Genomic DNA, 22178 nt, shown 5'->3' with positions numbered 1-22178 from the left:
TAGGTAAAAGCAGTTCATATGAAAAATGCAAAGGGACGGACAGTGTGACAGGAAATTTTGTTGTGTAGTGTGATTCCTAAAGCAATTACAGTGGTTGCTAGTTTTAATTTAAGTTATTAATTAATTTTAAAATATTGAACTGTTGCATTGAGCGTCTTGAACCTGTTGAAAGAAAAGTTCTCATTTACACTGATTTCTGAGGGGACAGGATGTTGCAGATCCCATTAGCATCTTGGGTTGGAGAGCTCTCTTCAGCTTGGAAGGTATAACCATGTTCTCTGGATTTTAATTCCTGTTCTGTCATAGGCCAGTTCTAGTATTACTTTAGACCTTTTCTTTAGCTGAATTTGAGAGTAACTGGGGAGTTACACTATAAGGAGTTTTGTTAAACATGATTTGCAGAACATTGTATAAGCAGTTTGAGAAAAAGACTGAATAATTTTAAGTGCTTCATGGAAAGCTTAAAATTTTTTTTCTAATTGGAATTTATTATTGTGATATTTCCTTCTTTTCCAAGGTTAAGATACCATCTGAGATAGGCAATGTACTAAACATGCTACTGGATGTGGTTTCTAGTATCAGCTCTCTTCTCGATAAAGCCCACCATATCATGGAAAACCTTCCAGTGTTCCTCCAAGGAATTCAAGATATTGGTGTGCTTGACATCTCTGCATTGTGGCAGGTATATGTATCATTTTAATATGCAAACTTAATTCCCATCATGAGGGGTCTTTTAGGGATGTGTACTAGTAGAAATTGTGTCCTAGAAAGTTGGGAACTTAGAAGAGAGTCTATAGACCCAAGGTAGATTCATTTGATCTCTTTCAAGACCTCTGGCAATTTTGAGTCTGTTGTTGCACTGTTTCTGTCATCTCTTTCTTTGCTAATTTATGAGATCATAGCCTAAATGAATATGGGATTAGGCTACTGATTAATAATAGCGTGTATTAGCTGTGATTTGGAAATAGCCTTGCCGTTTCTGCTGGTGTTGTGGGGTTTGGTTTTTTTGTTGTTGTTTGTTTTGGTTTTGTTTTGGGTTTGTGGTTTTGTTTTTTTTTTTTTTTTTATGACCAGACAGTTACTCTGTTTGTAAGAAATAACTTTGCTTTTTTTAAGGATAAAATTTCAGGCTACCATGTGCACTTTCTGTATCTGCCGTATGTTTCTGTTTGTATCATTTAAGGTTTTTGTGGGATAGTTCTGCTTGACATTTTAAAAAAAGCGGCATAAAGTGTGAGTGAGGATATTTCTTTTGACCCTGTCTTTAAGGGCAGTTGCTGTTTGCACATCTACACAGATAACACTGTGTTCGCTGGCTCTGATATTAATCAGAAAAAAGATTTCTGTTTCTAACAAGGTCCAATTCCATAAGAACATCCGCTTACCCCTATGGCATTCATTACCTTCTGGATTTGCTATTCTCTGTGGAAAGTTTAGGATTGAATCTGGTTCTAAAATTGCAAACCTCTAAAAGATCCCTCAGTAGTAAACAATGCAAACTGGTTTGTGACTACAGTACAGAGTAAACACTGCCTTAAATACTGTTGTTCCTAGTGATATGAACCTGTCTCAGTATCTAATCTGTGTGACAGTCACTTTGTAAAATACCGTTTTGTGCACATTAGTTTTCGTTTTGAGCCTCTCTTCTTTGGGCTGTCACGATGAAAGGTGGCTTTCATCAAATGTTTACAGCTTTTCTGCTTTCCTTAAACTAGTTCTGTTTGTGTCCTTTGAACAAAGGAAGTAGTCTTTTTGGAGTGAAGTGGCAAAGTTGCTTATTTGATAAAACAACCTCTCAGAAGGTCCTGTTCAAAAAAAAAATTGCTAAGGAACAAAAAGAACAGCAGAGGGCCATCTGGTCATGGTTTTAATCTTTGCTCCATGGCAGCCCATATTATTCTGTAATATAGCATAGATTTAACCTTGGAATTTTGGTTCCTTTTTACGTCTTGCCTTTTCTGGAAACTTTTTCTGATAATAAATTAGATGTTTGATGTTTTGAAGGGCTCTTCTGTCTTGTATCTTTTTCTCACTTTGTAGACTAGTAGAAGTTGTTTATTTTTAAGTATCCTTTCCTTGTCAGGTTTAACAGGATTTTTTTTTTTCTACTTTGTATTAATGCCTTTTATTATTGATTTTTTTTTTTTCTGCTTTTCTATAGTGCCAAACCTGTGCTACTGAATAAGTGTGCTACTAAAGTGTGGATATTGGTTATTCACTTTCCCACCTAAATATTTTCTTCTATTTCCATCCTTCTGATTTTTTATTTTCGTGATAACCAACTGCAAAGTAGTTCAGTGACTAGGAAGATTCCCAAATAAAGTATGTAAAGGTTTTTAAAGTAAAAGTATGTGGACCTTCAGCATAGAGTAAGACAGATTCTCCTTCATTAGCTTCTAACTCAAAAAGTTATTTTGAAGTTGATTTAAAAAAATATAGATTTAATTACTTCTATAATGAGAGGTAATAAAGTAACTGTCAATTGTCCATGTGGATTTTTGTCTGAAAGACAAAATGAAAAGCAAGAAATACTTTTAAATTATTTGTAAAATGTGGAGTTGAATTTGTGTGCTACATATTGCGTAATAAAAGATGTAAAAACTCAGTATCTGCCAACGGGATCAAAGATAACCTTTTGTGAACATCCATCCTATATAGTTCTCTCACTTTATCAAAGCCAAATTTTAGGAAACATATCTTATTGAGTTAGTGGATATTTAGTTGAAAGACAGTAAGTAGATTCAGGCTCTTGGTGGCAGCTTACCGCATAAATATTCATTATTTGAATTTCAAGTTATTTTGATTGGAACCAGAATTAATTAGCAAGTTTGTGCTCTTTGACTGAAATAAGCCTCATTTATCCTTCTAGTCCAAATAGTCACTAATAAGGATTCAAAACCACTTTTATTCAGCTTAAATAAAGTTTATTCCTCCAGTAGATCCCATGCCAACAGATTCATTCAAGAGCAGTAGATGATGATGATGTGAAATATGGATATTATTTAATTGCTATGATGTATGCTGAAACCGTATGCAAAAAGTCAGATTTTGGGAGCAGCCAACACTGAGTTTTAAATAACACTTCTAATATTCCTCCAGGATTACTAAAGAAGCACCTGGCACTTCAGTAAATGCATTGAGAAGGATAAACTGTTTCTAACAGCACAATCTCTAAACTGTCTGTGAATTATTCTTTATGTGAAGTGCTGTGCTACTTTGAAAACTGACTCTTCTGTTTAAAAGATATCATTCTGGTGATAAAATGCTAATTTATTTTGGTGTCAAATGTATTTGGTTGACATGTCACGGTCTTTTATCTATTTGCCAGTTGTGCAGTCTTCAAATGATATCGGATAGTCTAGTTACATTTTTCTTGACAAGCATCTGCATCAGGCGGGCCAATGCATCCTTCAGTTACACTCTACAGTACGTTGCCTTGCAGTTGTATCCTCTCTTAGAACTGTGCACCTGTACAGCCTTCCATGAGATACCAGTTACATTTTACCATGAGATACCAGTTACGAGCACATTTTTTGAAAAATGAGGCTGCACAGAGGAGGCTGGTCACTTTTGGTTTTTTTCTTTCTTTTTTTTTTTTTTAATGTGGTGAACGATGGCGCTTAAGCCATGAAAGCAGTCAGATTGCTCTACACATTAGATGTATGCTAGGCATGAGCAAATGGCAATAGTAAATGCTTGTATGACCCAATATGTGCAAAAACTAGAAGAACGTTTAACAAGTTAAAAGACTTACTTGAAAAACAGGCTTTTAGGGCATGTGCACTTGAATGTATTTTTTTTTTCTAAACAACTGTTGTCACTGCAAACATATGCAAAATGGTTTTGGTTCTTTCTGCTGTCTTTGTGCTACAGGACTAACCTACTAGAAGAGCAGACTTTGTGAAAACTAAAATTGTCATCAAGAAATCTCTAGTCCAGTTGTCTTGATATTTTCATTTCTTTTCTGCCTAACCAATACATAGTGTTGTTTTTTTTTTTTTTTTCAAAATTTAATGTAGTATGTTATACCTACTGTCTTTCATTTAGTAACCTGGCAATTAAAACAGCATTACTTTTTTTTTTTTTTTAAACTCCCATGATAAAGGTGATCAGGAGAATAGAGAAGAGCACAGCAGGCCCTCATTCTTGTAGGCAGTTTCATCAGCCTAATTTTGTCAAGCTCCTTGGATGCCAATATTGAGAGAACACCAGGGCTACTCCCTGAAGCTACTAAAGTAACTTTGATTCATCTGTATTTCTGTTTGTTTGTTCTAGTTCTTGCAAGGTGGGCAGTTCAGAAGTTCAGCTGTTGGATCCCTGGAGTCTGTAATCAAGGCAGTGTGTAAAGAAGAATCTTCATTTTTCAGCAATGCAAACCTGTTCATTGACATGCCCAGAATCATGGGACTCTTGGAAGACAATATGGCAAAATATGGCATTCCTGAAGACTCAAGTAAGAAAAACTATCAATCACAAGTTGCATGTATGCATTCAGAATTTAGAGACTTTTTTCCGTCTTGAATGGAAATGTTTATATACCAGCTGACATCTCAGTTGACACTGTAATCCTGAGCACAACGATTGATCAATAAAAGTTTTATGGCGATGAGATAATTGTGGATGAGACAGAAGGGATTCTGGTTGTTTTCTATCTTTGCTAATAATAAATAAGAATATTCCTGTCTTAGAGACATATTTATTCGAATTTTTAAAGCACTTTGTATTAAAAATATATCTTTGAGATACACGATTGAGGATTTATTGCTGCATGCCTTTCTTCTGTGGGCACAAAGCTGCGGTATTATCGTGCAGTAAAATATGCAAGCCCTCTGGATAAAATATTTTTTTTTTATAATTGATATTCCTATTTTCTTTATCAAGTGCCCAGAAAATCTCTTCGCCCTTATATAATTTCACCTTTGCTCACTTTCTTCAATATACACTTGAATTACCCCATTTAATATAGTTAATAACCTTGCTAGTGCCTCAGTGGCCCTGTGCAAGAGAAAAATACAGTGATAGTGTGTCACTCAGGAAGGATCTGTGACTGTGAATCATGGCTCTATCATCTTTGAGTTTGTGCAGCCAGAAACTGACTCTGGCTTGGCTGGGACCCTTGGGAGGGAGCCAGAGCTCTGCTGTAGCCTTCGTCACTCGTCTGTAGGATAGCAGTGAGCAGGCAGCTCTGCTTTTCTTTCCCATTTGAAGAATGGAGTTAGCAGGATGGCTAATGAGAGAGACTGTTTGGGACTTAGTCTCTCTGAAAGATGTTAGGCCAGAAGCACTATCTGTTTCTTAATGTTTTGTTTTGTTTTAAATATTGTCACAGCACTGGAGTGTCGTAAAACCTTTTACTATAGGACCTTGAAAAATATCTTTAAAGCATCCAATTAGTTCCAGCATTCCTGTAAGTGAATCAAAACTGTTTCCCGTATTTTACAAATTGGTAAATGAGGCAATGGAAAATGAAAATTAAGAAATTTCTATGACACCACAGAAACTTGATTTGTATTCTTTTACAGTGATTAACTTATGTATTTTGTGTACCAGGCACTTGCCAATGACATTCTGAAAATCACAGGAAACTGAGATTAGCAAGTCTTCTGTGTCCGTAGCATATTGATGCTACTGAGTGGCCAGTTTGGAGCCTCTTAATTCTTTGCTGTCTTTTAGCAATGATTGTATTTGGTAATGATTGTTTCCTTTAAGAAAGTAAACATTTGGGCAAAGAATGGGGTTTTCCTAATGATACATTTCTGAAATTTGTTTCTTTAACTTTTGGCAGGATTTCAAATGTTTTTGGTCTGTTTTTCCATTATGTACAATAATTTGTCTTCCTTGAGAAGTCAATGGCATTATTTAATATTTCCTCACAGCACTGAAAATGGGATATTTCTAAATCCACTCATAATAAATAATAAAAAAAACCCCAAACACATGGGCTGGTCATAAAAATGTAAATGTTTCGCAAAAGAAACTCATTGCCTTTGCTTGAGTGCAAGTGCAGTGGGATATCTTGGAAGCTATTTCTTGGATCCCAGTTCTGAAGGACATACACCCTAATTATTAGAGGCATTAATAGCCCCATCTGATGTAGGAACACAGTTTTGGGTTAAGGAATGGACAATTGATTAGCTTTTTCAACTCAATAAGTTAACAGTCATGCCAATTTTTTTCCCGGGATTTCTGGTAGTTTCTTGTGAAATTATACAAATAAAGAATCTGAAGGAATTTGTGTACTCCTTTCTTAGATAGGAAAAGAAAGCTATGGAACAACTGAGGGTGTGGATTGAGTCTGTTTTTTTTAAGGGGACTCTTCTCTGAGCATTCGTTTTGTGAGCAGAGGTTTTGCATGTGTCCTTCCACTCTAAAATGCACTTATGTAATTTTTAGGATAGAAGGGGTTCACAGGCTGCTTTTCACAAATGTGAGAAGCCCTTTGGATTCTAATTCATTTTTTCTTTTTTTTTTTTTTTTTTTTTTTTGTCTAGTATTTGTCTAATGTCTAGGGTTCTTCATCCTCAACACTCTCATGGACTGGGGATAAACAATTTTTATTTAGGGACCTGTAGTGATTGCTTAGTGATAGTTGGATGGTATTTGGCATGGTGCTGAGGCAAATCCTAAGTCAAGAGTCAACCTTTTCTTAAATAAAAATAATAATAATCCAACCTCACCTGTGTTGTCTGTCTTAAATGTGAGTCTGTCTTTGTTTTTGCAGGTCCATTTTGCTTGAAGCTTTATCAGGAGATTTTGCAGTCTTCTAATGGGGCTTTGCTATGGACTTTCCTGAAACCTTTATTACATGGGAAAATACTGTACAATTCAAACATCAACATGATTGACCTGGTCATGGAGAAGGTGAGTACCAAAAGAAACACTATTTCTGTTTATTGATTTTGCCTTTGTACTTCATTTTAAAGGTCCACTTCTTTCAGGGTAGGTAGAAACAATCGGATAATTGCCTTTCAGAAAACTGAATCCACCATGCCCCCAAGTTCTCACCTTGTTCCCACTTTAAGCTTAATATTTCTCTTAACTTTCATCCTGATTGTTACAGTTGCTTCATCTCAGTGTGAAAAGCAGAATTTTGTTCTTAAGTCTCTTAAACCTTGTATAGAAAGATCAAAAGGAACACGTTAGCAGAAGTGTCATGTGAATCATGCTGTGTCAAGGTGTTGGATATATGTATTACAAGTCAGCTTTTGCCCTCATCATTTAATTATGATGGGAACTCTAATAGGGCAGCACAGGGAACTGAGGGGATGGGATCCACCAGGAATGAAAGCCTATTCTGAGTGAGTCACTGAGCTGTGTTTGGAAAAAAAAAAAACCCAAACAATCTATAATGCATCCTTCTTGATTATGTTTCTAACACCAGTAGCATGAATGATCAGTAGTAGCTGAGCTGCCATTTGTGTGGTTGCAGGTGACTTGATATTATTCAACAGTTTTATTGTCTCTGCAGTTTTGCTATGGTAGGTGTTCTGTCTTGAGCATGGTTATCTGCAATGAGATGTTTGTTCATTACTAGCTTTGAAGCACTTCTGTAAGAGGAGCAAATTTTCCTTTTACCCTGCAAATATATGATTTTTACCCTGGAATATCAATTAGGAATTAATAGAAGTACAGTTTAGGTTAATTTAAAATCTAGAAAAAAAACATTACTGTTTGTAAGTGGTACACAAAAAGACTGTAGTAACTTTAAATGTGATAACTGTTTTCCACGTAAATGAAGTACAGTGTATTCTGTACTTGTGCACTAGAAGATAGTAAAAAAACCCGAAGCCAAAAAGCACATGCTAGGTAGCAGATACTAGGTAATTTTATAGTTTCTGCTGTGAATCAGAAATAAACTTTCAGTGATTTCATATTTCGCAGTTAAATAACTTAATTCATGCAACAGGTCATCTCTCTGGAGTTGAGTATAATTAATTTTAAATTTTTAACCAGCTAAAAAATGAAGCTGCTCTTGATGTTCAATAGATCAAAATTCTATAAAGAATGAGTTGGAAGAAATGATGAAAATTCCACATTGTTTTGAATACATAATTGTATTATTTATTACAATGAAATTTAGAATAATGTATTTAAGAAATTTCCACATTATTTTGCCAATTAATATGCCAAACCCACATTCTTAAAAAGCATCTGTAAGATAAATCTCCTGACAGACATTGTATTTGCCTATAGATCTTTTACTGAAATCAAGACTGAGTAATACAATTCAGAATGAGGTTTGCTTGTGTTCATTTGAGTTTGGTTCTTTCTTTTGTTTGTGGTGGTGTTTTTTTTTTTTTTCGAATGCTCTGGGACAATACAAAGATTCTAGTATGTGCCTCTAGCACAATGTCTCGTTCTCTTTATGTATTTTTCAGACTCACAAATGTTCCATCAGTTTATTCAGGAATCTGTGTTAAATACACTCCCACCCTTCCTCCAAACCTGTAGATTCAACAAGCAATTGTGGATGTGTATTTGTTTATGTGTAAATCTAAAAGTAGTAGGAAAGATTCTTCAAAAAATTTTTAATTTGTTTTATTACAGAAGCTTATCAACTGTTGCTTGAACAGAAATAAAATTTAAATGCAAAATATTGTCCCAGTTATCTCAAGTGCAACTACTAAAAAAAGACCCTGTAGCCCTTACTAAGACAATTCTACTGAAATTAGAACAGAAGTTCTGATTTCATTTAGACTATATGACCATATGGCAGCTATTTGTTACAAGAAAAAGGTAGAGGATTAAAGCTAAAAGGAACATTGATGTTTGTATACTGATAGATTCTGTAAGTTTTTCACATGCACTACTTTGTTTCCAGACTGTATAATTGATCATTCTTAAATAAATTGTGAGATTGCTGGTTTTAGCTTCTAAGAAGGCAGCAGTTCTAATGTGTAGAATAACAGTGACCATCACAGATGCAGGCTGCAGTGCTGACTGGGAGCGAAAAATGTTCAGTGATAACTGGCATCCAGGAGTTCAAAGACCACGTGTGATGTCTTTGAGCCTTGCTTTCGCAACATTTTTTTTTCCGTTGATGAGGTGATCTTATGAAAGTATTTCTTATTTCAAAAGATTCTCAGAATTGATCTTATATTCAGGCAATCATATTAGGACAGCTTTGTGCTATTTCTTTGTAATTGGAACATTCAGGGAAAAAATAAATTAAATATAGCAAGGCAATTGAGAAATGAAAGAAACAAAACTAGCCTAGCAAATTAATTAATGTTTCCTGTCTTTTTGTCTAGTATAAATAGAAAAAACAATATTGAGTTGCATAAGTTCATATTCTAAACTTACATATCCTCACTGGCTCTGCATAAGCACACTTGACTTGTCAGCCTGTTAAAAGATGTCATTACAAAAGCAGTTCAATAAGTTCAAAATACCATTTTTATTTATTCTCGCATCAGGAAGGGGCTTAGAAATATTCAATCTAAACAGGATGGTAGTTGATATTGAACACTCTAATTTTAATCAAAGGCAATATCCAGCCTAGATGTTACAAAGAATATTCATTTTAATGGATCTTCATTGATTAGGAAGAAGAAAACTTGAAGAGAATTTCTATTAAACATCAAAGTCCCTCTGGTCATTAGCATACAAATTCACAAGAATTGCTTTACCATGTAAGATTAAACATTTCTCTTGCCCCAGGTTCTGATTCCTACTGTAATTAGTAAAGGCTGTATAGGGAAGAAGAGAAGAACATGTCCATAAGTTGATATTCCCCCCAAATACTGTCCCAACATCTGAAAACTTGAGGGTCAGGCTTGTCAGGACATTACTGCTATCATCTGTCCACTTCCTTTTGTATTTTATATAAACGCTTAGTACTCATAGTGCCTGTGGTGAAAATGTTCTGCATCAACAACTTCCTCACTTGCTTCAACTTCAACTCAGGAAACTTCTTTTTTAAAATCCTGTGTTTATATCTCCCAAATATATTTATTTTAATTCTCTATTTTCACTACTATTTATTGTAATTTATTATTATTATAGCAAAATTAAAATTTACTTAGTACAGACTTCAGAATTATTAGTCTGTAGTCCCCTAGTTTCCCTAGCACCTTTTATGAATAACATTGCATTTATTATTTTTCAGTTCCCTGATAACCAGGGAAATTTAATCAGGAGGTTACACTACAGTGAGTACTTAAACTATTTAATCCTTGAGCACTTTTAGAATTCTTGGCTGGATGTTATCTTGTCCTGGAAACTACTTATTGTTCATTATGTTAAATTGTATGACCCTTTTTTTTTACAGTTCCTTCAGTTTGAGATAGATTCTCTAAAGCATTCTTCATGTAGAAGACTTCTGACACAGGAACTTCCCAAAGGCCTCCTGTGGTGAATGATAAGGCAAAAAAAATTCAAACAGAACCCTTTTTTCATAGAATCATTTGGATTGGAAGGGACCTTAAAGATCATTTAGTTCTAACTGCCCTACCATGAGCAGGGACACCGTCCACTAGGCCTGATCTTTCTTGTTTTCTTATTTGAATGTAACTTCAATTTTTTAAAAGGATGTTTTCTAATAAATTCCTGCTGTGTAGTGTATATGTGCATGCATATGGTCTTTCTCAAGTCTTTCTCAAATCTTTTTTTGATGGACAGATATCATAGAATGATTCAGGTTGGAAGGGACCTTAAAGATCATCCAGTTCCAACCCCCCTGCCATGGGCAGGGACACCTCCCACTAGAGCAGGTTCCTCAAAGCCCCATCCAGCCTGGCCTTGAACACTTCCAGGGATGGGGCATCCACAGCCCCTCTGGGAAACCTGTTGCAGTGCAGCACCACCCTCACAGTAAAGAATTTATTCCTAATATCTAATCTCAATCTCCCCTCTTTCAGTTTTAAAAAAATACCCCTTGTCATATCACTGCAATCCCTGATAGAGTCCCTCCCCATCTCTCCTGTAGCCCCCTTCAGTTACCAGAAGACTGTTATATGGTCTGCCGGAGCCTTCTCTTCTCCAGGCTGAACAGCCCCAACTCCCTCAGCCTGTCTTCATAGGAGAGGTGCTCCAGTCCTCTGATCATTTTTGTGACCTGTTCCAACAGTTCTATGTGCTCTCTGTGCTGAGGACTCCAGAGCTGGATGCAGAACTCCAGGTGGGGTCTCAGCAGAGTGGAGTAGAGGGGTAGAATCACCTCCCTCTACCAGCTGGCCACTCTTCTTTTGTGTATGTCCAGTTTCTTCTGCTGCCTTAAATAGTCTCTCTACTTCCTGCACACGTCTTACCCCTTCACTGCTTTTAATTTCTTTCAAATAAGCTTCTACATTATATAAAGTTCATCTCTTACAAAAATCCATGCTGCTACAGTAATATTTTTTTGTTTGTAAAAGGTTGAATATAATCAGGTTATGGTTACTGTAGCTCTTTGAAGGTGACTTCAGCAAAAAAATAAATAACCTTTTGTGCTGTTCAGAATCAAGTCAAAAAATAGTAAGATCTGAGCTCAGATCTTAGAAGCTGCTTGATAAAACAATTTCTAATGATGTCTGAAAATTTGATCTCCTTGTGTTAGTGTGACCCGTGCTTCTCTGTACTGGGGAAATAGCAATCTCCCATATTGGCTGTTTGCTACCCTTGCAGCTTTTCTGATCTCCCTCAGCTTGTAGACATCATGCCTGGATGTGATCCTGGTATTCAGGCCTGTGATTTCAGCCTATGAGGGTTCTGTGCATGTAGCTTGCTAACAAAAGAACTTGTTTAGCTGATTTGACACCAAATTTCAGTTTAATGTTTAGGATCACTCTCCCTTGTAAGTGGAATGAAGAATGTCCTATAAGTTAAATGCATAAATGCTTTTAGGAAAATAAGCTTATTTGCAAAGGTCTCTTTGGGGCCTTCTGTACTACAAATGGAAAGAAAGAACCACCACAAATTGTTTTCCCATGTTGTGCTAGGAGTGGGATTTTGCAAAAAGCATTCAAAATGCTATGGAAAAAATGGTGTACTTTCAATAGCAATTATTGCAAAAAGTGTCATCCCAAATTGGAGTTTACAACTCATTGCAGACACCTTGCTGGGAAATGTCACGATCTCTACCATAATAACAATGCTGGATTGTTCTTAAATGCACTTCTGTGACTGATAACACCAATTTAAACAAAAGGATGCTGCAATATTTTCTAATCTTGAGTACACTTGTGATCTGTTTAAAATAGACTGGAAAAAATTGATGGTTATTTGCTGGTGGCTAAGAGAGAAATTGTACTTTATGTTTGACTGGGACCAAGGATATTTTCCTATACTGCAGTGTTCCTCTGTGAGAATATTTTTAACTAGATTGATCAGTTGAATTTATTGTTCTGACCATGCTTCCAACTTTCACTTTTATTATATATTCAGTTAAAGTAGTTTAAATAAAAGACCAACATGAGCTGTTAAGACTTTCTTTTGAATATGTCCTAACTATTTTTTTCCTGTTTTTCTGAAGAACCTCTATGATACTCTTTATGAAAGAGACATTATAAAATAAAGAGGGCTTTATGTTACTTCAGGTAGGAAACATACACTCCGCAGGAAGTTGTCGATTTGTTTGGTATTCAGAGACTGTAACAAATACTTTTCATTTCTTAAGTAGAAAATAGAAAACATGGATATCCTTGCTGCTGACTATAAAGGTGAAATGGAAAGGTGTTGCAGAAGATCTGAACAATGCTAATTTTTCCTGTTTCTTAAGATTTGCTATGCACAGTTTTTACTTTATTTGCCTCCATGTATTCTTTTCCCAAGGCTAATTTCACTTTTGGTTTTGTGGAAAACTTGAAGACTTATTCTGAGACATGGCTTAGGATGTCTGAGGTTTTTAAAACCAGTGGAAATGTCCTCAAGGTCTCACAACTGCAGGTTGGTGAACTGTGGGAGGGCTTCCTATTTTCCAATTATTTGCTATGTGATCTAGGCAGAATTTCTGTATATGTAGAAACTGCCCATCTATCTGGCTTCAGGTTTGAAAAGAGCTGAAAAAGAGGCAGATTAGCTTTAGGTTCTGAGCCTACAGTTACTGAGATGAGATACTGATACTGAGAAAATTCTGATGTGAAAATATTTAAAAGCAATGTTGCCTCATGATATCCAATATTACCAGGCAATAGGGGAGATAAAACAAGTAGGTATACTTACTTGTAAGTAAGCTATATACACTTATTTAAAACAAATGTAAGGTTGTAGGAAATATGTTCTGAAACTTGTTTATCATTCCTTTTTCCACAATGTGTGCATCTGATGTGGGAAATACTGACTTAAAAAAAAAAAAAGAGCATTATTGTAACTTGGATTCTTCCCTTTCTAAATATTTGTCCTTTTGTTTTCCCCAATAAAATTTAGTTTTGCCATTTTTGACTTTTGAAAACATGCATGGCTGTTACACTTTGCAAAAATAAGCAGAATCCTGTCATGTGCCATACATATCAATTAAACTATTACTTTTAAGTTCAAATAAGGAACGATGCTAGTAATCATGCATTAGAATTGCAGATCCCAGGATTCTCTTGTACAGCTAATAATTCCCACCCCCCCAACTCTTGGCAAATGAGGTAAAGAAGTTAAAAGAATTCCCAAAGGCCAGTTTTAAAAAGATATTTATTTTACTACTGCCAGTGCTAATAGTATAATGGCCATAAAGTCTTGCAGGAAAAGAGAACAGGTTTCTGTCCCAGCAGACTTGCAAGGACATCAGAATGGAGTCACAGTTAAAATATTTGCAATAATGGCAGGCAGTGATGTACAGCAACGGGGAGTATATGTTCTGCTGTTTATTTAAAATGTGCTGAGTTAACCTATTAGGAGGGGAACACTGAAGACATGGAGAGGCTAAGTGACTTCTTCAGTGTTATGCAGGAAATCTTGGTAATGGAATTGAACATGAATACATATCACAGAATCATAGAATTGTCAGAGTTGGAAGGGACATATGTATATTTTTTATTTCTTTAGGGAAGATAAACCTGATGTAACATGTATCGCTTTTCATTTTAGGAAGCACTGCAAAGCAATTTCATAAAGCACTTCATAGAAAGTAATTTGGATATTGACATGGAAAAACTCTTGAAAAAAATGCAAGTATATGGTATGTACATAAAAGTGCATGTACTGATAATCCTTATTAGACTTTAACTTGAGTTTAGAACTACATTTAGTTGAAATTGAATCTTTTACCTACTTAAATGATACTAAAGTGCCAGACTTCTAAATTCTTTTGTTGAGTTAGTCTCAGATAGTTCTAATTGTCTGTTTTCTTCTGAGTGACTGGATAATTTGCATTTCAAAGTATTGAAAGACTTGAAAAATCTGGTAACAAATTAGAAGTGGCAAAGTGTCATGGGAGAGTTACAAACATGGAAGCTATACTTAAATGGAGGGAAGGGAGAAGTTATCCCAGTAGCCACATTTCCATTATGTGGTGGTAAAATTTGTAAATTTTGAACAAAACCTATATACTTTAAATTGAAATGGAAAATAATATTGCATACAGTATGTTTAACCAAAATCTATCTGTATTTTTTTTTTCCTCTCCTTTTATTGAGATTTAGTTGTGTGCGGTCTCCTTGATATACAGATATGATTGTAATAAGGGAGGAGAAAGGTTGGGCTCAAGTCAGCAGAGAGTAACCAGGGTGAGACCCAGTGCTGGGATGTCCAGGAGGGGATATGGGGGCAATGCTGAGGCCAGGCCGGGCTGTAACCCCATGGGTAGGAGTCTGGGCCCAGATCAGCAGGTCCATGGCCAGGTCCACAGCCAGGCTGTGATGTGGAAGGAGCTGCATCCTCAGGCAGACCCTACAACAGCTCTGTACAGCTCTGATGATAAAGGAGTGGCTGTGGCTCAGCTGTCTGCGCGGGGCTGCTCAGTAGTGTCCCCCTGGGTGACAGCAATCTTTGGCTACACCCTTTCTGCATTGGTGCTGAGCCCTGGCAGCCAAACATCCATGAGTAGAGAGTAAGTCCTCCAGCGCCAGATAGATATCCCAAGGGGAACAGTTTATAGCAGAGGAGGTGGGAATTATTGCAAATAATTTGGGGTACACAGTAATTTAAGGAGGAGAAGAGAAAGGATTATGCTGGAAACCTAAGTTACTTAAAGATTTTATAAGAATTATAAATAGAAATAATAGAATTATAAACAGAAGTAATAGAAAAAAAATCAATATGTCCCATTGTAAGTAGGATAGGTGCATGATAATTAAAATGGGTGGTGACATTTGCCAGGAGGAACTGTCCATACCAAAGCAGAGTGTAATGATGTAAATATCATTACACTCTGAAAAGTTCATGATTTTTGGCACCAGAAAGAGAGAAAAGTGGGATAAAATTCAGTAACAGATAGTGTGACATCATGTACAAAGGGAGCTGGGTGCTTCCTAGAGGAAGATAGTGGTAGAGAGGACAGATCTGTGTAGTTTGTTATCAGTGAGTGTTAGGGTAATTACAAGCCAGACACAGATCTGTTCCAGTTGTTTGTTGAAGGAGGGCAGTGATGAGCTCTTGGATGCCCCCATGAAGGAGTTGTGTGACCTTCATTGCTGGAAAAGAATGGACTTGACATCAATACAGGTTATTAAGTTATAGTCAAAGAATTAAGTCTGGAGCTAAAATAAACAAATACATGTAGTTGAAATGCAACTTTTATTGGATCTTGGTACTTGCCTCTAAGCAGAAGATGAGGAAAAAAAACCACTGAAGCTCCTGTAAGCTTGTAAATGGTGAAGTGTGTTCTCAGTTTTAAATTTTACTGCTGCCCTGAGCTGGCACTGTTGGGTGTGAGCTGATGTTCTTGACTTTCTTTTGCACACAGGATGTGAGATTTAATTGAAACTGGCCGTGTGAGCTGATGTTCTTGACTTTCTTTTGCACACAGGATGTGAGATTTAATTGATTTGATCAAATTGATTTGAAGGCTAGGACTAGCTATGCACAATTTTACTAAGAAAAATGACAAATTTTGCCCAGAATTCATTCCAGAAAGTAACAATCTGGGCTCAGTATTCTCCTTAGGCAAGGGACTCAAACTTCAATTTGCTATTTCTTGGGAAAATTTTCTTAACCACTGAAATGTTTCCTAGTCTGAGTCAGGCATAGCTCACCCATCTTGGTGAAACTGGGTCACAGTACAAACAGTAATTTAAGGAGGAGAAGAGAAAGGATTATGCTGGAAACCTAAGTTACTTAAAGATTTTATAAGAATTATAAATAGAAATAATAGAATTATAAACAGAAGTAATAGAAAAAAAATCAATATGTCCCATTGTAAGTAGGATAGGTGCATGATAATTAAAATGGGTGGTGACATTTGCCAGGAGGAACTGTCCATACCAAAGCAGAGTGTAATGATGTAAATATCATTACACTCTGAAAAGTTCATGATTTTTGGCACCAGAAAGAGAGAAAAGTGGGATAAAATTCAGTAACAGATAGTGTGACATCATGTACAAAGGGAGCTGGGTGCTTCCTAGAGGAAGATAGTGGTAGAGAGGACAGATCTGTGTAGTTTGTTATCAGTGAGTGTTAGGGTAATTACAAGCCAGACACAGATCTGTTCCAGTTGTTTGTTGAAGGAGGGCAGTGATGAGCTCTTGGATGCCCCCATGAAGGAGTTGTGTGACCTTCATTGCTGGAAAAGAATGGACTTGACATCAATACAGGTTATTAAGTTATAGTCAAAGAATTAAGTCTGGAGCTAAAATAAACAAATACATGTAGTTGAAATGCAACTTTTATTGGATCTTGGTACTTGCTTCTAAGCAGAAGATGAGGAAAAAAAACCACTGAAGCTCCTGTAAGCTTGTAAATGGTGAAGTGTGTTCTCAGTTTTAAATTTTACTGCTGCCCTGAGCTGGCACTGTTGGGTGTGAGCTGATGTTCTTGACTTTCTTTTGCACACAGGATGTGAGATTTAATTGAAACTGGCCTTGATTTGAAGGCTAGGACTAGCTATGCACAATTTTACTAAGAAAAATGACAAATTTTGCCCAGAATTCATTCCAGAAAGTAACAATCTGGGCTCAGTATTCTCCTTAGGCAAGGGACTCAAACTTCAATTTGCTATTTCTTGGGAAAATTTTCTTAACCACTGAAATGTTTCCTAGTCTGAGTCAGGCATAGCTCACCCATCTTGGTGAAACTGGGTCACAGTACAACTGGAAAGGCCCCACAGAATCACACATTTGGAAAGACAGGAGGGAGGAAAGAGCAAGTCTCTTAACCTGCATTGCCTGCTGGAAACTTAGCAGTCTCAATATATTAGTTGAGTAATAGATGAATTTTGGTTGTTTGGACCTAACACTGGGAACTACATGAATGGTTATGGCCAAAAAATATTTCATTAAGTAGATCATCTCTGGAATTATCAGGTCCATCTTCACTGCTGCAGACAAGGTCATCACAGAAATCTGTGCATGTGTTTCTCAACCGATAGCTTTTTAAGAGATAAGGACATTTGACAATAAGTAATAAAAGGCTAATAGTTTTGGATAGTGAATACAGGAAATAATTTAAGTAGAATGGCTTATGAAACTAGAATTTCTTTATTCTAATGGGATACAGTCAATAAAATTAACATCATATAAAAAGTGAAAATCAATATGGCCTATAGATCACAATAGCATTTATGCCTTTGGGAAGCTGATCTGTCCAAAGTGCCAGAGCGCTATTCTGCATTTATACTTTGATTTTTCCTCTTTTCGAAATTCACATTGTCATTTTGCTTTTTAAAATATCACTATGTGCTCCTATTTTTATGTTGGTTTTGTGTAAGTTTTTTTGTTTATTTTATTACTCTATAATCATGTGTAGCTGTTACTATAAACCCCTGTTACCCCTGTTCTTATGTTTTGGGTTTCTTTAAATTTCATTACTCTCATACTGCATCAACTTTTAATCCTGTAATTATTTTGCCTGAATCCTACTAAAGTTTTAAATATATCCATATATGTTATTGGGTTTACCACTCACAATCTGTTTATTTCCATCCAAAGCTCAGGTTTTCTAAAATCGCCTATTCTGTGTGATTATGTATTTTGTCTTCTAAATAAAGCAAATATTCCCTTGGTTTATTACATCTACACTCACATTAAGCTGACTTCTAATTAGGCTCAAATCCAAGGTGCTTGTATTTGCATCTTTTTTTTTTTTTGAATTCTCTACAGTCTATAACAGTGGTTAACAGTCTTAGTTAAATGATACTCACCCTGCTACTCCTGCTGAAAATTGTTGTGGACACAGAGTGGATTGATGTGGAATGCTTCCAACCTCTCTATAAAATTATCATGCTAAGAGACCTTGCATAGTTATAGATTTCTAAAACTGTTTTACAGGGTTACTTTGTCAGTTTACTCACCTGGAACAAAGTAAATGTTTAACTGATGGTAGAAAAGTTTATAGTTTTCTTTTTAAACCCTTCTTTACTTTCTAAACTAGCTGTGTGTGGGCAAGTCAATTGTATTCCTCTCTGCTTTCTGACCCAGGAATTTGCAATAATTTCCTGGTTGTAACCAATTTTATATAAAACCTGTCCTGCTAGAATTTGTGAGCTCCTTGCTGGGTGCAGTCCTCATGAACCTCTCAAGAGGCACTGGGAGGCAGTTGTGCTGCAGGATCTTCGTTTAGTTTCTTGCTCGTTGAGTCTCTCACTTGTCCTTCTGTGATTTCTCCCAGATGTGAAGTATTTTTTCACTTCCGAGGAAAGGCAGCTTTCCTTCATGCTACCCCTCTGCTGTCCTCGTTGTAATGAAGTAGTTTTATGTGTATATAGAAAGGTAGAAATGAAGAGTTCTAACATCATAATTGAAAACTCTGCCACCACCAAAATCACCTGATAGGGAGAAATTTTCTCTGAATTTCTGACCTAAATTCATTCATTGCTGGGTCATTCCAATTTATTCTTCTTGCAACCTTTTACTTAAATAGCACTTCTACCTAGTATTCCCTCCCGGTTACTTAATGATAGGTTAAAGGATCTAATTGGAAGATGAGGGCTGAGTTGATATGTAACAAAGTATGAAGATAACACTGAAAACAGATTTGCAGATTTGTTATTCATAATTGCTACATTTATAAATTGGAATAATACAAGAAGATAGGTAATTCTATAGATCTGAATTAAAAAATTTTCCTGTGGATTTTATCTGTTCATTTATATGTGTTATTTCTACGCTAGAGTATAGAAGTTAATCTGCATTGTGAAAGACAATGTTTTGCTTCCAGAAACATTTAAGTATGCCGTACTCCAAGCAAGCAGCAAGCTAGTTGGTATTTCTTATGCTAAAATATTCAATAGTTCAATTCATTAGAGAGAAGTTTTTAAAGTTAATTATTAATTTCAAATTAAGGTCTTTCAAAGATCAGCTGTTGAAAAGATCTCTGTTTTTTTTTTTAAATGTGTATATATATAGGGCTATATATAATTATGGACACGCACACATATATATTTATAAATATAAAAATATATACGAAAGTTTAACCCCTACTCTTTGGGCTTAATGTTAGGAATATTCTGTTATCTCTAATGCTACAAAACAAGTAGCAGCATCGGTATTTCCTTTGTTGTCCTCCTCAAGGAGGACATATAGTACCTATGTTTAGAGCTGTTTTCTCTCAACCCACAAATTCACCCTGTCATTGCTTGCATGTTTTCTGAGTTCTCGACTATAATACTATCAGTTCCTCTATCTTTTTGCCTTGTGATCTTTATCCTTTCTCACCGGTAATCACGTCCCTTCTACAGACTACTCCATATATTTTTCTAATTAATCTACCTTTCTATCGTAAGAAGCTGAATAACATCTGTGATTCAGGCTTTATCTGTCACCACTGTTATCAAACAAGCTCACCACTTATCCTTTTTAAAGCCTATATGTTCAAGTGTGTCTTGAAAAATTTAAGATGGAAACTTTTGTTGGATATTTTATGACATTATTTATTACCTGAGAAATTCAGGTGTTTCCATTAAAACCAGATGAGTTAAGATTGTTTCTAGATCATGCTATCTTCTGGTTATTCTCTCAAACATAAAGATATAACACTATCTCTACATTCTCTACCAATGGATGAAGATCTGAATTCTTCCAAAGGTTCAGTGCTTTTGGAAAGCAGCCTTTGGTTGAGGTATACATTCATCCTGGATCCATAGATAAGATCAAAGTCAAAATGGAGGGATTGTAGGCTTTTTGAGATGCTTTTTAAATGTAGGGCTTGAGTCAAAATGCTTACGTTCTATATAACAAGCTGCTTGAAATATTTGCAGTGTTAAGGAGAGAAGAAATGGACAATATGTTACTAGATGAAAGAGGTGTGTCTGTGTTTTAATGGTCGAAGTACAGTTACTCACTTGTATTTGTGGGAGTAGTTATGGAAAGATCAGGAAATATAAATAGTCCTACAGCTTCAAGGACATGGTTTCTTTCTAGAACTTTGCTAGAATTTGTTACATTTTTGTTGCTCTGAAAGTGAAGGGAAAAGTAGTTAAGAACTTGTAAAAGGCACTGAGACATGAACTACACTTCCAGAAGTTCACACTAAAATTCCCGTGTTTTTAAAACATCATCCTTTTTTTTTTAATACAATACAATTTTTTTTAATAAAAATTACTCTCATAGGATGTTCAAGTGAGAACATAGCTTTCTGTTTGTTAAAACTAAGCAAGTCCAATTTGTTTTCTGATCTTAGAAACTATGATGAACAAGATGCTTAGCAGCTCAGCAAGTAAACAGATTGACCTGTTGTCACAGCTTGTAGTAAATATCTCTTCCTGTGTGTTACTGGACCGTTTCCAGCCTTTTGACTCTGTTGAGAAATTGGAGGAGAAGGCTCATGAACTCATGCAGCAAAATAATTTTTTGGCTAGTAAGTACCTTATTTAAAATGTATATTGACATAAAAATCAGACTTTATAGTTGTCTGTGTTTATTAATATGGTACGTTAACCTTATGGCGTTTCAAAGTGTGGAATAGTCATAAATTTTTGAAATACAATAAAAAGAGATAAAAAATTTATAGTACTGAGGAAACTTGATTACTTATGACAAGATCACCTAGTATACATCCTTTCAAATTTTAATTCTTATATTCTTGGCTTTGCAAAAAGGAGGAAAGAAAGTGGGGTTTTGCTAAGTTTTGTTCTTAAACCAACATCTCAGAGAAATTAACTTGTTTATTCAGAGTAAATAAATTCTTAAACAATGGACGTATTTCTTTTCTTCCCTGGGATTATGCTCTCTATCCTTTTTGTGCATTATATCCTTATTGCTGAGAACCAAATAGTTGTACAAATTAGTTTAAAAGACAAGAATATTTTTCTTATTGCACACGCTTTCTCTTCTTGCATAAAATGCTTTAAGTTGCAAGTAGCCTTTCCAAAAGAGAGCCCCATTTAAGTCTGTATAAAGTGTACCACATTTTTTTTCCCCTGTTGCTTGGATTTTTATTACCTTCCTGGACTCCTGTAAGTACACAACAGAAAACATGTGAAAGCAGTTCTAGAGAATAAAACTACTCAGTCTGGAATCCAATATTTGTTCTGTAACCTGCACGGTATTGCCATTTGCAGAATGTGGAAATGACTACCCTCCATCAATATAACACCAACAGGCCATATAATGAGATAAGGAAAATTTCTCAGGAGTACTTTGTAGGGAGTGAAATTGTTTCCCCCTTCAAGAATCAGAAAAATAGATCTTGGCCCTCAAAAAATTGAACTGTCAAGTTCTAGATCCATTTTGCTTCTACTTATGTAGAGAAGGGTTCATATGTTAATATAAGCCAAGACATTTATTGGGATTTTTTTCAGTACTATGACCTTTATAATCTCTTAACACGCTTGAAGAAGATGGCGTTTTAAGGGATGTATTGTGTCCAGCACTTCAATATTACATGCTCAGATATAGAAATACATTCCTTTCCATACTGAGGTATGAAACTAAAGTGGAATTTTCCTTGCTTTCTTCGTTTGTAGTCTTCAAAGCCTTCATAGCCTCAGCAATTGTCTTAGGAAATTAAATGTTTGCATAAATGGGAAAATTAGATTGGCTGGTTGAAAAGATAAGCTTTAGACAACAGTCAGGTATTCTCTATCATATTGTCTTTCAGAGGGCCAGTTGGTAGGTAAGACAGCTCTCCCCTTTCTGAAGGAAAAAAGGTCACATTCATCAAAAAGTCCTAAAAACTCT

At 35.7% G+C, this 22178-nt stretch overlaps 1 protein-coding gene across 1 annotated transcript in view; it reads left to right on the top strand.

Annotated features, from left to right (window-relative positions):
* ABCA13 (ATP binding cassette subfamily A member 13) overlaps positions 1 to 22178 on the top strand; it is a 182501-nt gene that overhangs the window by 50343 nt on the left and 109980 nt on the right. The window contains exons 25-30 of the mRNA XM_014940763.1: positions 518 to 682; positions 4276 to 4453; positions 6722 to 6861; positions 12751 to 12864; positions 13996 to 14086; positions 20680 to 20856. Coding sequence (XP_014796249.1) covers positions 518 to 682; positions 4276 to 4453; positions 6722 to 6861; positions 12751 to 12864; positions 13996 to 14086; positions 20680 to 20856 — 865 coding nt within the window. The remainder of the gene's footprint in view (positions 1 to 517; positions 683 to 4275; positions 4454 to 6721; positions 6862 to 12750; positions 12865 to 13995; positions 14087 to 20679; positions 20857 to 22178) is intronic.

Source organism: Calidris pugnax, unplaced genomic scaffold, assembly GCF_001431845.1.
Source record: "Calidris pugnax isolate Ruff unplaced genomic scaffold, ASM143184v1 scaffold8, whole genome shotgun sequence".
NCBI classification, from domain to species: domain Eukaryota; kingdom Metazoa; phylum Chordata; class Aves; order Charadriiformes; family Scolopacidae; genus Calidris; species Calidris pugnax.
Note: the sequence above shows the minus strand (reverse complement) of the source record. Positions and strands in the feature narration are given on the sequence as shown.